Source organism: Sabethes cyaneus, chromosome 3, assembly GCF_943734655.1.
Source record: "Sabethes cyaneus chromosome 3, idSabCyanKW18_F2, whole genome shotgun sequence".
In the NCBI taxonomy this organism is placed as follows: domain Eukaryota; kingdom Metazoa; phylum Arthropoda; class Insecta; order Diptera; family Culicidae; genus Sabethes; species Sabethes cyaneus.
Window position 1 is genome coordinate 152,267,514 of NC_071355.1, and position 16,035 is coordinate 152,283,548.

The 16,035-nt window shown below is 38.0% G+C and overlaps 1 protein-coding gene across 3 annotated transcripts in view; it reads right to left on the reverse strand.

Annotated features, from left to right (window-relative positions):
- Positions 1–15,953, reverse strand: part of LOC128743041 (PIH1 domain-containing protein 1) — a 25,870-nt gene extending 9,917 nt beyond the window's left edge. The window contains exons 1-3 of one of the 3 annotated variants that reach the window (XM_053839549.1): positions 15,861–15,953; positions 15,667–15,793; positions 15,502–15,601 (exon numbers count right to left, since the gene is read on the reverse strand). In XM_053839549.1, the coding sequence (XP_053695524.1) occupies positions 15,502–15,601; positions 15,667–15,738 (172 nt within the window). In that variant the 5' untranslated portion in view covers positions 15,739–15,793; positions 15,861–15,953. The remainder of the gene's footprint in view (positions 1–15,501; positions 15,602–15,666; positions 15,794–15,860) is intronic. The other 2 variants (XM_053839550.1, XM_053839551.1) reach the window with 2 other exon arrangements.
- Positions 15,954–16,035: the final 82 nt, after the last annotated feature.

A 16,035-nucleotide genomic window follows, 5' to 3' on the forward strand; every position in this document is an offset into this window, starting at 1 on the left:
TGCAACTGTTTTGCAGTAGCACAATTGCGTCATAGGATCTTTGGATCCTACGTCTTAAATGAATCGGATTTTAGGAAACTAAAATTACGAGACATTTTGATGTTCCTTACCGAAAGCGGTATTGAGCTATAAGCTCTTATTTATCATGAGTATACCCCCCAGGGGGTGTACTTTTGATAAGTTAACTACCAAGGATTGCAGTATCCCCTCGGGGGTACAAAAATCTCTCGGTATATATATGTTTGTGTTTGTCCAAATTCCTCATCCACCCCTTCCTATTCCTCCTGTTTTCCTTCCCGTCCTCATCAGGTAAATGATGACACGGGCAAGATGGGCAAGGCACAAATCTTCCACATGATTGTGAGGAACGTGCTGCTCGAGCCAAAGATGCTGATACCTGATACCTGATAGTCCGGAATAATTATTCCAGCTCCTCACGATCTCTGTTTTCCTTCTGGCGCTTTTTCCTCCTCATGATCGTGGTCAACTCATACCACGCTAGTCTATACTTTGCCAAATTCTCTATCGTGAATATGCTTAGATAGTATTTCCAAGCTCTTTTTTTCTCTGTATCGCTTGTTGGCATTCCCCGTCAAACTAATCATGCGCTCGAGGAACTTTCCTCTTCCTCGCCGCAATTGCGGCCCGTTCACGGTCGACCGTATCATACTCCATACTAACTTGCAGTAACTTGCGGGTTGTCTAATTGCCGAATATTTAAGGGGGAACCCTACTCTGGAAGGTCGAAAAGTAAATGACGTGAATTTGTCTCGCATATTGGAATTATAGTTAAGTATTGGGGTATTTTGATTATAGGTTAAGCTATATTCGAACATGTATTTTCTGTTTTTTTAATGCCAAAATAGTGAATATTATGCTGGTGGTAGCTGGGCGCGTGGATGATCTCTAGAAAATAGTTCCTTACTGGCGGTACGTACCGGGAACCAACGGAGTATCGGAAAACGGATTTCAAGGATGATTTTGAAGCTTTAGATCAATACCTAAATTGTTACGTAGGGGTTTTTGAAAATTCGAAAAATTGTTAAAATGGCGGCAATTTTTCCAAAAGAAGTGTTTTTTTAATCAAAAATCGCCAATTGTGAGCTCATAAAACATTGAAAAATTGAGATATCAAAAAACGGCTACGTATCAATTTAGATAATTCATTTTTAAATGCTGAAAAAAAATTTCAGCCAAATCGGACCACTAGATTCTGAGATACACGTACCGCCAGTTGAAAAAGTATGGTTTCGAGAAAAACACGTTTTAAGTTTCGTCCAGCGATGCACTTCCTTTGAGGTGACCCCACAGTTTTTGCCATAACTTTCTAACGAGATCAGATATCAAAAAATCCTTTTGACGTGACATTTCTGAAGGTATAAACCTCTCGAAAATGCAAAAAAATAAAAATCGATTTTTCCGACTTTCCAGAGTAGGGTCCCCCCTTAACCGAGGAGGGCGGCTTTGTCGCGAGGTATAAACCGTCGATAGTTTTGGCACACGAACCGTGCTAAAGACGAACCGTGTCAAAATCGTACCGATGCTGTACAGACTTATTGAACCTTAATTTATTAAAAAGTTGCATGTCTTTCTTGAAACTAGATTAACTAACACAAAAGTCCATCACGTGATTCACTTAATTGAATAGTCTACAGAAAAAATATAAAGGATTTTCCGATCATATTATGTTTGGTGGGCTACTGTCCAGAAGAACATTTGATTCCGTGGACACATGCCTAATAATTTCTTCCACGAGATTATTCCCATTAGCAAAGACAAATGAAAGCTCTTGTAAACTTTCCCAGGAAATTCTATTGAAAACGAACAAGTAGTTCAAAAGTTATCGTTAAAAACCCGATTTAATCCACCCGGTGGTAAAAGGAACCTTTGTTAATTAAAATAGAAATCGACACGTGTTGAAAATATAATTTAACTGTTGGATCAATTTCGTGTTTTTCAACCGAATCCTACTACCGCCACTCGTATAACAGTCCTGTTTTCTATGGAGCTTTCTATATAAATGGGACTGTTATGCGAGTAGCGGCAGGAAACCTTTGTTATAGTATAACAAAGGTAAAAAGTTCGAGATTTTATCAAAATCAGAGAAATAAAATGATGTAATACTGTGAAACTGCAATTCAGTCATTTATGGGGTTTTTGCGACATTCCAGTTAAGAACTATTTGTTGTTTTATACGTCCAGATTAACTTTTAGCCAAACTTTAGATCGTAAAATTAATCTTAGAGATTAGATTAGAGCATCGTGGTCGAGAGAAGTTGTTGTAGCACGAAAAAGGAAAGTTGGAGATCTACTAAGTCTATTTTCTAACAATTGACTAGAGCAACTTTCTATACTGAAGATGATGTTCTTTTTATTAGCAATTGGAACACCTTCCTCACATAATGAGGCAATAATGGAGCGATCACATCCATACAAGTTGTACTCTGACACAGTTAAAAAAAGCTACGTCGCTAGGGAGCCATGTTTGGCCATAGTCCGATAATGAAAGTTCCCGTTCGCCACCCTCCGGCGTTTTGGTACTAAACAGAAAATGGCATTATCTGAGTTGTGCATTTCTATATTATGTAAATTTTGTACGAAATGGCCGAGATAAGCTCATAAAGCCAAACTACTTCTAATGACATGTTCTGTATTCTGAATCAGAATAAAACATTTATCAGAGTTTTGTAGCGTGCCTTTGCCGCATTCATTCAAATCTTCATTCCGATAAAGAAACTGCTCCCATTTGCTATCTAATTTTTTTTTAAAGGAACAACAATCCAACAAGTTATTCTCGATGGTTTTGCAACTTTACCAAGCTGTAAAATTAAATATACTACAATTATAGGTATATTTGGTTATGGCAAACAAGTATGCGAAGGTTCAGTTATTGGAATTTGCCAAACACGTTTGCTATAATAAAGTCGTAAAAGTATGCATAAACGAAACTTATGCTGGATTGCTGGTCCCCGAGGTATTGTGAATAACGTTGTCGATCGGTAAAGCCCCCAAATGGTAGCTAAATCGCGTTCAATTCACGATCATGTCAAAACGTGCCAAAAACTATGTCGAATTTCACACAACTATAACCTAAAGTTGATCGAAACTGGGTTTTAAGCCATGGCTTAAAACGTGTGATATTGTTGTGGGCGATACTCAAAATACTCGTATTTATGTTCTCAAACATACAGACGGTGAATGAACAAACCGCGTTTTTTGCTGCATCATCCCGGTCGCGAATCTTTATCAACATCGTATAAGTTTAATACAGACATAAAACGAAACATACGAAAAGCTACGGGCTAAATTACGTCATCGTTTGCATTAACTTCGTCACCCATGAAACAAAATACCGGTTGCCGGTCTCACTACACCGTAGCTCCGTAGAGTTAATCGTTCAGTGCTTCGCTGGAGTTTGTTGTGCACGGTTGGATTGACCGCGAGGTCCTAGAGAAGTGAAATTGTTGCGTGAAGGAAGGAAGAACAAGATAAAACTATAGACAGTCGGACTTGCAGATATTTTAACTATTTACTGCCGTTAAGTTAAACCCCAGTGTTACGCAACCGGTCAATAGCACCACTGCGATCAAGACTTGGATGATATACAAAAATAGAAATATAGTCTTCGGCCATTGATTGGAACCAGTCTGTTCGATTATTAGTTTTAATTAGTGCTGCAACGTTTACACAGTCGGATTCACATCTAATAAATCTCATTCCATAAAAAATATCTCCTCGCATTCTTACTAGTGAATTGCAAACCGCGGATCCATTGAATACCTACTGACTGACTACTGCTGGCACATTTCACCATCGAGAACTCAGGTGAGTCAACAACACAACAAAAGCGACAAAAAAGCAATTTACCGGTGCACCAATGATCTGCTATAGCTCATCATACCGTAAACCGGATTTTGGTAATTTGGCTTGACGCTGTTTCCTTTTGGAGGCGGTTTTATTGTGTGGCAGTCATTTTTTTGGCTTCGTTAAAACATAAAGCTCCCAAAACTACATATGTATCTTCGGTCAGCCCATTCCGTTTGCAACTAGAATAAATGACCCTTTGAAACCTTTTGTTAGAACCAACCAATGCATTATTGTAAAACTAATAGTGCCATTACTTTAAACATTGTAAATTCAAGTTTTAGAGTGGTGGTTTCTGTGCAATTCACGCTAGATGATTTTTAGCAATCATTCATAAAAAATTTACCATAGGTTAAGTATTTAAATGGAATATTTTTCATTTATCATTACTGTTTATTTCATAACCACACACTAAAATCGCTAGTATCTGTTTACGCACTCATGCTATTGGCCATTGCCGTTCATGAAAAATCAAAACACACCTTGATAGTCAAACCAACATTAGTTCACACCCGTATTTGCTAGAAAAATTATCTGTTTTTTTAATCAGATTTAGACGGTTCGTGTCTAATGAGATTAAAAAGTAATTTTTAAATATCCAATTCAATAACAATATGCCTATTGCTTCACTATAGCGCTTCAGAATTTTTATTTCAAACAAAACAACTGCTTGTAAAAATTGCAGAATCGGTGACGACTAATTGCACCTTAATTGATAAATTTTTGCATGTTTTTTATGTCTACGGATACAATATTGTGCTAATTTGAAATCAAAGAACAGTGTCACCAGGCATTAGCACTACTACTTTGCGTTTCTTTCTAATCGTACGGCTACAGAAACTTTTGGGGAGATTTAAGTTCAAATTATTAATTTACTATGCTAAGTGTTATTGTGTAAAAATTTTACCCTTTCAAAAGCATAAGCTCTGACCGAAAAATCTACTAGTGGGATTTCATTGAGCAACTTCCCTGGGTGTAGCAACAGTAACAGGGCGACGATAAGAAAACAATGCAAACGTATGCTGGCTACGTATATATAATACTTATGTCATTAACTTGTTAAAATTTATACATGAACTGTAAAAACTATGGTTCCTTAAATCACGATTCAACTGTGTAATGCATTAAATAAATCATGAATCAATAAATCATTGATGGTTAAATTATGATTTCCAAGATCGATAAGTAAGTCTGGAGGTTCAACGTTTTAGTACAGTTTTAGTCTCTTTTTATATACTTTTCATGTTTGTTTGTTAATCAGTCTATAATTTTAAAAATGTGAATCAAAATACACACATTTTGAATGTTGATTGTAAAGATACTCAACTTTTTAAACAGTTAAAGTCTTGCTTCCAATATTACGCAATATTTAGCAGTGAAAATCAAATGAATTTAGAAGTATTAGGATTAGATAAGATTTGACATTGACATTAAATGTCGACTCGTCGATGTGAATAGTTTAGATAGCAATTATAAAATGAGTTGAAATGACTTCCTTGACTTTTTAAGAATGGTTGTCCCATTCTCATACAATGATTATCAGTTGGAGGTCGGTTGTTAGCCCTACTGTTGACAACTAGGTGATAGCGGAGATGATGCATTAACGCGAAGCGATGTTAAAATAGCACATTTGATCAAGATGGTATAAATGATAAAAAAAACTAAATTCGCTGGTTACTGGAAATTTACGGGATTATTATACGTTGGAATTTACAGGTTTTTACAGCGAATTTTAGCGAATTGAATCTGAGTTTATGTGCTGAATGATACTGGTAGAAGTGGTAGAACGAAAAATGCAAAGTACTTTTAAATTTCAAAAATGCAGAGTGCAATAAGATTAAATTGCTTATCTTTCCGAACAGGCCATTTTTCTAATTCAAATGTTAGGACGTACGGTAAGACAATTTGGTATTTTATCTACTCGGCCGTATCGGAAGTCGGAAATCACTTTCGACCTGATCGTGCCATCTTGCACATTGAACCCCCTGGTCCTGGTGCCGGTGCAGTTGTTGGAGAGAACTATTTTCGTCGCACTGTCGTCCGGTACCCACGTGTCTTTCGCCAAATGACGATGGGAATCTCTCCAAACAGTGCGGCAAGGACGCGTATGTCCTCTGTGGGCAATGTCACGGCTTCAAGTTCATAAAGAACTACCGGTTTGATAAGGGTTTTGTAGATTGACATCTTCGTATGACGGCGTATGCTTCTTGATAGTAGCGTTTTGCGAAGAGCAAAGGAGGCCCGATTTCCCGGTTAAATGTGTCGCTGGATCTCCTTACTAGTATTGTTGTCCACCATCACCAGCGATCCCAAATACACGAACTCATCTGCCACTTCTAGTTCGTCGCCGTCAACAGTTATCGTTTGAGCATCTTTCTTTCATGTATTTGATCTTCGACGCATTTATGTTTAATCCAATCCATCTATACTCTGTTGTCGTCGGACCACCCCTTCAAGAGCGATGTTGAATAGCATGCAAGATAAGCCGTCACCTTGTCTCAAGGGACTCGAAAGTGTCCCCGAGATGCGCTCGAAACACATGATTCGATCCAATGTCGCTCAGATCAGTTGCGACAGTTTATCCAGAAAACCGTGTTCGTGCACTATCTACCATAGCTGGTCTCGATCGATTGTATCGTATGTTGCTTTGAAATCAACAAAGATGTGATGCATGGGCATGCTGCCCTCTTCCTTACAAAACCCTGTGCTATCGGTGACAGCCGGCGTAACAGGATCATAATGAAAATTTTTTTGGAAGGCACCCTCCAGGGAAATTTCCTAGCTATGCCAATAAGACGCCTACGACATAAGAGAATCAGCACCGGAGAATTGACAAAAAGGGAGGGGTCCCATACAGGGGGAAGCCCATAGCTCCAAAAAGCCTAGACGGTTCTGCATCAAACTTGGAACACATTTTTCTTCACATAAGGAAATCAGCACTAGGGGGTTGACCAAAAGACGGGTCCTTAACAAGGGAAGGGCGTCCAAATAAGTAAAAGGAGTTGCATTTCTCTTGCATTTAGACCGATTGCAATTGTGAAGTGACTAAAAAAATGGGTAAAAGGGTGCGTTTCTCTTGCATTTGAAGCGATAGCAGTTGTACGGATCTCCTACGAAAGGCTGAAATCTTGAAAGGCTGAAATCTCAAAAGGCTGAAAGCTACGAAAGGCTGAAAATCATAAGACTGAAAAATATATAAACCTGAAAAGAAGCACATTTTTTACAGATTTTTTTAAATATTTTTTGAAACGATGGTTCTACAATTGATGAAGGGACGGTAGGGAAAGAAATGAAATTTTTTTTTTTTTTGGTGAAGGTGGGGAAGAGCGGAAAGGAAGGGGGGGGTATTGGTAGCTATGCTTGACAAGTAGTCATTTTGACTCCTACCTTTTGTTTTTTGAGTCAAAATGACTACTTGTCAAGCATAGCTACCAATACCCCCCCCCCCCGCTTCCTTTCCGCTCTTCCCCACCTTCACAAAAAAAAAAAAATTTTCATTTCTTTCCCTACCGTCCCTTCATCAATTGTAGAACCATCGTTTCAAAAAATATTAATATATATGTATGACCCCATTTCAAAGTCAAGACTAAAAACTTGAGATTAGTCAGATTTTTTTGCCAAATATTTCAGCGTTATTAACATAAATATTAATTTTGAGTTAAATTCTTCTGTTACAGTTATTATTTGCCATTCATACTTAGATAGTTGTGTGCACTCCCACAAATATCCAAAAAAATTAACGTTAAATTTTTGAAACAGTTGAAAAATTTCTTGCTCCTCATAGGAAAGAACTAGACCCCCATAGAAATATTTGGGGTAAAACCTAAGCCAAACTTGACTGCAATTTTTATTTGCGTCGCTTTGGTTTACTTAATATTTAGCATTTAAATTTTAATATGCTGTCGAAGCCGCCAATACCTGAAGTAATACTTATAATCAGTATGGTTGCTGTTTCTACCAAATTTCAACAATCTAATAGAAAATATTTTCCACCATCGGCCTGTTTAATAACCCAGTACATATTGTCTTTGTTCACTGCCCCTCGTTCGGAATTAAAATTAAAGCACTCTGCAGACGGTGCGGCAAACGAGAATCGACATGCCGAATATAGGAAATTCATGTCCGTCACCTTACAGCTTCGTGTGCGCAAATATTTTCCGCAACGCTGTTTCTCGAAATGAAATCTTTTAAATATAAGTTTCTCAAATATCAGTTCCCCGGAAATCAAGTTGTTAGAAATGAGTGACTACTTTCATAGAACACCATTTTAAAACGAATGGGTTTTCCTCCTAGGTTTGGAAGCGACGTTCTACTTTGCTAGGAAATAGGAATTCCATGCTTTTTTTTCTTCCCCAACAAACTTTTTTTACAGTTAGCAATATAAGTGGCGCTCTACGCGGCAGCATTATACAGTCAAGTCACTTTTTACGTAAAGGGTGCGTTTTGTGAAAATACCAAAATTCGCGTAAAAGATGCGTAAATTCTGAAATTCGCATGAAAAATCGCGCAAATCCTGAAATTCGGTTACAAAATCCCATAAACCGTTAAATATATATTAACAGTAAACTTATAATATTGCAATTCGTTACAAGTATAGAATATCCGCCAAGGCAGTGCTTTTTCCGTGTTTGAGTACTTCAAGGTAAATTTCAGTTAGAATACTTTGACGTGACTTTGACTTTCTTGAGTTCCTTAATTCTTATACTTTCAAACGTTTAAGAAAAAATCGTTCTCGCATCATATAACTTGAGCTATTGCATTACAGTTCTCTAAAGCTCGCTTTTTCGTGCAAAATTTCTTTGCAAATACTTATTAAACAACAGCGGCCCAAAAATCAGTTAAGCAATGGCAAAGCAATTTGTGATTTATAGAATGGAATAATTCGAGTCATTGTATTTAACTGTTGCGGTTAAAAAATTTCGACAGTATGTCATATAAAACATTCGCGGCCTTCTGCCTGCTCAAATGCTCGTTAAATACTGTCCTTACTTGCCTTCAGATTCAACTAAGGGATAACCTCTACGTCAGTAAACCTCCCAGCTAGCACCAACTCGTATATCAATGTACGAAAACTATCTAATATCTCCTAACAAACTCGAAATCGTAACTAAAGCCGGATAAAGTGGGATCAAGTTGATTTTCTGTCATATATAATGATAATGACTGACATACATACGATTTTCATCACAAAATCGTAGAGTAGTACGGAGCGACTCGCGCTTAATCGGATATTATCGTATATAAATACTTATATAGTCGTAACGCTCAAAATTATTCGTAATCACGTATATTGCCTCCAAAATAGTACGGATATGCCAATTTTACGCATGAAATACGATTCATTTAGCATGTATATCTGTACGTAATGCTGATTTTTACCTTTTTTATACATACGAAAATGCTAGCTGAGCTATGCACCTAAACAGAGGTGGTTTCTGCGGGAAGCTAACCCCCCCCCCCCCTCCCCCCCCCCCCATGGTGGCCGGCGAACATTCGCGGCCTGTGGCCGTCTCGCCCTGAATCATCTAAAACACGTTTGCTAATGAAACGGTAAATGGTCTCGCACCCTGTAATGAGCATAACTCATTTGCACTTAAGGAAAAAAACGAAGTCTCAATCATCTATACTGTTCTACTGTTTGTACTCACAAAAAAAAACAAAAGAAAAAATAAGGTGCAGTGTATGTGTATCTTGTTTTTCTGAGACTAAGATGCAGAACTTTACGAAATGCTTCATTTCCTGCATTATTTTTCTGAAACGCACGAAAATAACTTTTGCTCATTTTGATAACAGCTCACTGAGCTCACCCAGCTCAACACTGAACTTAAAAAATTATTCTTATCAATATTATTCGAGGTACAGCTTTTTTTTGGGAATGGTTTCATTAGGGTAATTTATTCGGGAAAATTGTTTTCGTGAAAAGTTTTTGAGGAAAAGTCGTACAACCGGTTCAATGTTGAAACATTCACAATAGCATTTGTTTTCGTTCCTGTGATATGACCAGAAAACTGACGTCAAACGACGTGAACGCTTTCACAGAGAAATATTGCATTGAACACGTTTTACATTCATACCATTTCATCTAAATTATCTGTGTGATTTGGGTGTGCATAATATAACATCGATTGAGGACAAGAACGCAAGTGATGCTAAAGAGACCAAGCAATAAAATTATTACAACGAGTCGAAAATAAAAAATCCCTACGATAAAACTGAACCTTGTCGTGGTGTAGGCATTTTTAACTAATCAGTAAATGAACAGCGGTCACGTTTTTACTTCTGAATGTGGGTAGGGGAAGGGCGGTAAAGACGGACACTGCGGGAAGACACTTGTTATAGTTCATAAACCATAAATATTTTGAAGCAAATCAATGATGGGAAATGTTTCTATAGACTGAATTAACACTTTTGGACTAAACTGCCGATTTTTAGCAGCGTGGTTGTCAAATTTATAAGCAAAACAAAGAAAAAATGCGTATTTACGCTAACCGATGTAATTTTGTGTGTGAAGAAAATAGCTGGTAAATCGTTAAAAAACAACATATTCATGCTAAACTGACGACATTGCGTTAGTTTGATATTTCACTGAATATCCATTGGAAACCTAGTGAATTTTCGAATATTCAGTAAAAAGTTATTGAAGTGTGAAAAAATGGTATCCAAGTTGGGAAAGACGGACACCCAACGGCCCTACGGACACACAGATTTTGAACCCATTTGGCCCAACAACGATTTAACATTGCAAATACTTACATATTAAATAAGAAAAAGTAACCAGAAGTAATATAACAGTTGGAATAAGCCAACTTTTAGAAACGATTAATTCATCACTACTTAAAATATTGAACCATTCTATTTTCTCGCTCAAAGGAGAGATCGGGAAGGGGGTTTTCCCAAACCAATTCTTTCCTAAATACATGATGAAATATGTTAATCTTTCTTAATACTGATAATTCGACGACGCGTGACACCTTTTTGCGAGTGTCCGTCTTTCCCGCCCATGCGCAGAAACTCTGATTTATACATGATGTTTATAATATTAATGGATGGAATTCCGGCTGTTCTTTTGAGCCGTTGCATGGAAATTCTGGCTGCGCCACTTTGCTGCATTTTCAACGAATCGTTATCTCAAGGAAAATTCCCTGATGTTTGGAAATATTCGTATATGTTCCCGGTTTATAAGAGTGGTGACCGTCAAAATGTACGAAACTACCGTGGGATTACCAGTTTATCGGCTGCATCTAAGTTGTTCGAAACGATTGTGAGCACTGTTATGCTAAGTAGCACGAGGAATTACATTTCCTCTGATCAGCATGGATTTGTTCCTGGTCGCTCCGTGACAACTAACCTCCTCGATTTCACATCAAACTGCATTCGGGATATTGAACAAAAAGCGCAAGTCGATGTAATTTATACAGACCTGAAAGCTGCATTCGACCGAATTGATCATCACATCTTGCTTAAAAAAGTTTTACGTTTGGGAGCTTCACAGCGGTTTGTTTCGTGGCTAAAATCATTCTTGTGTGATAGAGTTCTGCAAGTTAAACTTGGATCGGATTTATCAACTACATTTACAAACAAATCTGGTGTACCGCAGGGTAGCACGCTTGGCCCTCTCCTTTTCATCATTTTCTTCAATGACGCAGCAAATGTCTTAGGAAATAGTTGCCGACTAGTTTACGCCGATGACCTAAAGATCTATCTGACGATTCGTTGCATCGAGGATTGTTATTGTCTCCAGTTTTTATTAGATAAATTTGTGACGTGGTGTAAACTAAATTCGCTAATAGTAAGCATTGCTAAGTGCCAGGTGATTACATTTCATCGAATTCAATCGCCTATTATTTTTGAGTATAGTATTGATGGGCAAGCGTTAAATAGAGTCGACTACGTTAACGATCTTGGTGTTATCCTGGACTGTAAGCTGACGTTTGATAGGCACCGAACGGAAATTGTTTCTAAAGCGAGCAAGCAACTTGGGTTCATCGCAAAAATAGGCCGGGATTTCAAAGATCCTCATTGTTTGAAAGCTTTGTACTGCTCCCTTGTACGTCCTCTACTTGAAAACGCATGCGTGATCTGGACTCCACACCAGCTTTCATGGAACTTGCGCATCGAGCGTGTGCAGAGAAGATTTCTACGCCTGGCATTGAGGGACTTACCCTGGCGAGATCCAAATAACCTTCCGCCTTATCCGGATCGCTGTCGTCTGCTTGGACTGGATACCCTTGAACGGCGTCGCAAACTTCAACAAGTATTACTCGTGGCCAAAGTGCTGAACGGCGACATTGACTCGCCGAAGCTCCTGTCCATGATGAACTTCCGTGCATCGCAACGTGTATTAAGACCATCTTCCATGCTAGTAAACGATTTTCACCGTACAAACTTCGGCTTTTTCGAACCCGTAGCGTTCAGTGTGAGGTTATTCACTACTATTGAGCATCTGTTCGAATTCGGCGAACCTTCGCACTTGTTTAAAAGCAAAATTACTAGGTCCAGTGCAAGTTGATTGTTATGTTAGTTCATTAAGACAAATTTTGTCAGATGATATAAAATAAAAAAAAATAAAAATAAAAAAAAAAAAGCATAAATTTTAGAAGAAATTTTCCAGCACACGTTGTAACTTTATTAGACAGAGACTGAAAGGTTCGGTTTTGCGAAAATTGCGATCAATACAGTTATATTTGAGTAGATATTGGGTCTTTACCTTAAGGTGTCCGTCTTTACCGCCCTTTCCCTACATGTCAAAATACTTTTGTGATTTCAAGTGGGACTCGGGCTAAAAACGAACGCCCAGCTTGTGCTGCGATCAATTTACTTTGTATCTTGGAACAGTGCATATGCTAGGAGGATGAAAGATTAAATTTGCCCTGATAAGTTGATAACCACTAATGCTTCGAAATTTGTCTTTCCTATTAGTTCATTTGTGATTGTTTGTGTTGGAAAATTGATAGCGGGCGCGTCGTTTAGGACCGGTGTTAGACGGGGCTGACGAATTCTACACTTCTTCACTATACTACATTTTACAACTCAAGTAGTACAAAAAATCCAAAGCACATTTACAAATTCGATCATCATCATCATTATATTTAGAATATGACATTCCGGCCTTTGGCAGAGAGATCTTAGAGTCAGTTCGTGGAGTCCGCGCAAGGCCGGAACGCCTCCGTCTGCGGACATAGGCGTGACGGCTATGCTTGGGGCGCTACCTGTGTTTTAGTGGGCGACAGGTAGAACTGATGTTTGAGGTCTCCCTGACACTTTGTTGACATCACAAAAGGGCCCAGCGCGGAGTTTTATACGCTATTAAGCGACCAGTTGGATAACCCGAAAAAAAGGAAAAAAAAGAGTCGAAAATAAAAAACACATTTTGCGGAAAACTGCAAAACTAGTTCTGATTTACATAAACCTGCAATTACAATTGTTTCCAATGATGTTGCTCAATTTTAAACAATCATATTTTGCCCAATCGATTAATTTCTCTACTGGAAAAATTTCGATTTTTTCACTACCAGGAAACCTGGCACTACCAGTCCTTTAAAAATTTAAAAAAAAAATTCTAATGCGCAATATTGCTACGATTGCTTAGAAAATAACCTATAATATTATGCACATTGCGGCTAAAATACCTATACTAATATTTTGCAATCAAGCGCACTCAAGATATTCTGCACATAATTAAGAGCAAAGTTCCAGTATTATGTGCAAATTTTAGGCTTATCAAAAGATATGTGCTTGGCACATAAACATCTTTTATTGGGATCATTGCAAAAATTTAGTGGAACACATTGAAACAAGATGAAAAGCAGTGCACAAGTTAAGTTTAAATGACACGCTTTGCCCCGTTGGAATCTGTAAAATGTTGTGTAATTATATAAAAAATATAAAAATATAAATATAGAAAAATTAAAAAAGTTTTCTTCGAATTATGTTAAAATTGTGAAAAATTCTGAAGTTTTTTTCTTTTAGCGTACACATCGTACACATTGTTTATTCTAAGTTTCAGCCATTCGTTATTCAGCCTTTCGAACATTCAGCCTTATGAGATTTCAGCTTTTTGTCCATTCAGCCTTATGTAGGCGTTACTCAGTTTTCAGCCTTTCAAATTTCAGCCTTTCGGGTTTCAGCCTTATGATTTTTAGCCTTTCGTTGCTAACCCCAGTTGTACAATTAGCTGGATTTCTGAAATGTGGAATATGGTAGCCATTAACAAGGGAGAGGTTCAAAAATGTAAAAAAGGCTTTGTCTCGCTTTATATGCATTACCGAGAAGGAGAAGACCAAGCGGTTGTGGGACAACAGCAACAGTAGAACTGAAAAATGAAACATTCAAATGAAGAAAAAGGGGTTTGCTTCTTGTATCATGAGAATCTTCGCTACAACAGATACAGATGTATAAGTGACTGAGAGGCAAAGGGTCCCGAGTAAAATTGGGCAAGCAGCTAGTTAATGTATAAAATTGAAGTATCAGGGCCCACTAAATGGCGCTGCAATATACTCGAGGGTTAATTAATTTGCCAACATTCAAAATAACACACTACTCAATTGATCTTTTTTAGGTTGCTTCGGAGTGCTGTTCATGGCAAAATTATTCAACGACTTTTTTATAATTGCAGCCGTTTTATGCTTAAACAACACAGGAAGAGTTTTCACAGGTCGTTCGACACCTTGCTGTAAAACGTAGTCCTACGCCAATAAAAATATTACTTTTCGAAATATTCCACAGCTACAAACTTTTATTAAGAATGTTCCGTCACCAGTTTTTCGTCATTTAGAGCATGAATGCGAAAACTCATATTCAAGCATATTTCCATGCCAAAACCGATCCGTGCAATATGATCCGGCCAAAATCGAGGCACGCCAAAATCTAAATCTCACAATCTCACTGCACATAGTTTTATGCATAGTTATCCTGCGCTATGTGTTTCGACTTCACTTAATCTTCTGTATTTGCGCTACTCTCCCAGTATACACTGAGTGTTATCATAGAGCGCACTTTGTCCACTAACGGGTGTGAACCGGGAGTACACCGTAAATATATAGCAAAGCAAACCCTAGGTGCTACATTCCGTTATCGAAACTTGACCTTCTGTTTTTATACGACAGACTTCGCAGCCATCTGTTAGAGTGCAGGACAATTGCAGGGCCAGTTGCTACGATCCTGTTGACTCTAACAGCCTCTCCCAGTCGAGATTCGAACATACGACGACTGGCTTATTTATTAGACCAGCGTCATACCTCGAAGCCAACTGGGAGGCTAAATATATATGATAGATAAAACATTTAGCTTAGTAATTATGTAGACAATATATAAATATACAGAAGTACGAAACCGGCAGGTACGAACTATTTAAAGCCATCAAACATTCCACAGTGGCTTTGTGAATATCGAGAACGAAACTTTCATCTCAGATACCAAACTATTCGCCGATGCTAACCCATTGATTATACCGATGCCGAACAAGATCACCAAGCTTATACTCAAAGTATGAATCATTATCATACCTGACTTTATATCCACAATTACAAAGCATACGAAAAGCCAGAATTCGGCAACTGATATAATCGGGGTTTTGTGAGGAAATAACAAAACCGTTCATTGACACTTCTTGAAAATCTTTGTCGCATAGGTACTTACCTGGAGATGGTTTCACTATTTTAGACTTTCCGCTACTAATACTCTGCGCCTGCTCTACAACGGGTTGGAATATACTGTTAAACTCCTCCTCGGCTTCATCCTAGATTGAAAACCAATCATCGTGAGTCGCCTGGTTAGGAACATTATAGGAATAAATTATCTTACCCGTATAAACCGAAGATTTTTCTCCGTTATTGATGAATCCGCCTCAAGGAACGTAGATTTTAGTGGGGACATGTCTGCAGGAGCGACTGTGGTCTGTAAAAACTACTTTTTCACAACTTTTGAATAGCTTGAATAGATAAAATAACCAAACAAATTAGTAGTAGGTACTAACTTAGTACACGCAACGCACTCACATCACAATTCGGCAAGGCAAGATGCAACACGATAATGCAAAATGAACCAACGAGAAATCCGAACCATCCGAACTGCGAAGTTGTGGTGGTTGTAGCCTTGTAGGAGGCCTAGGCGCATTGTTTTCAGGGTTTTGCGAAAGGGAAAAAGAGTAGGAAGGTTTATGCTTTATCAGGC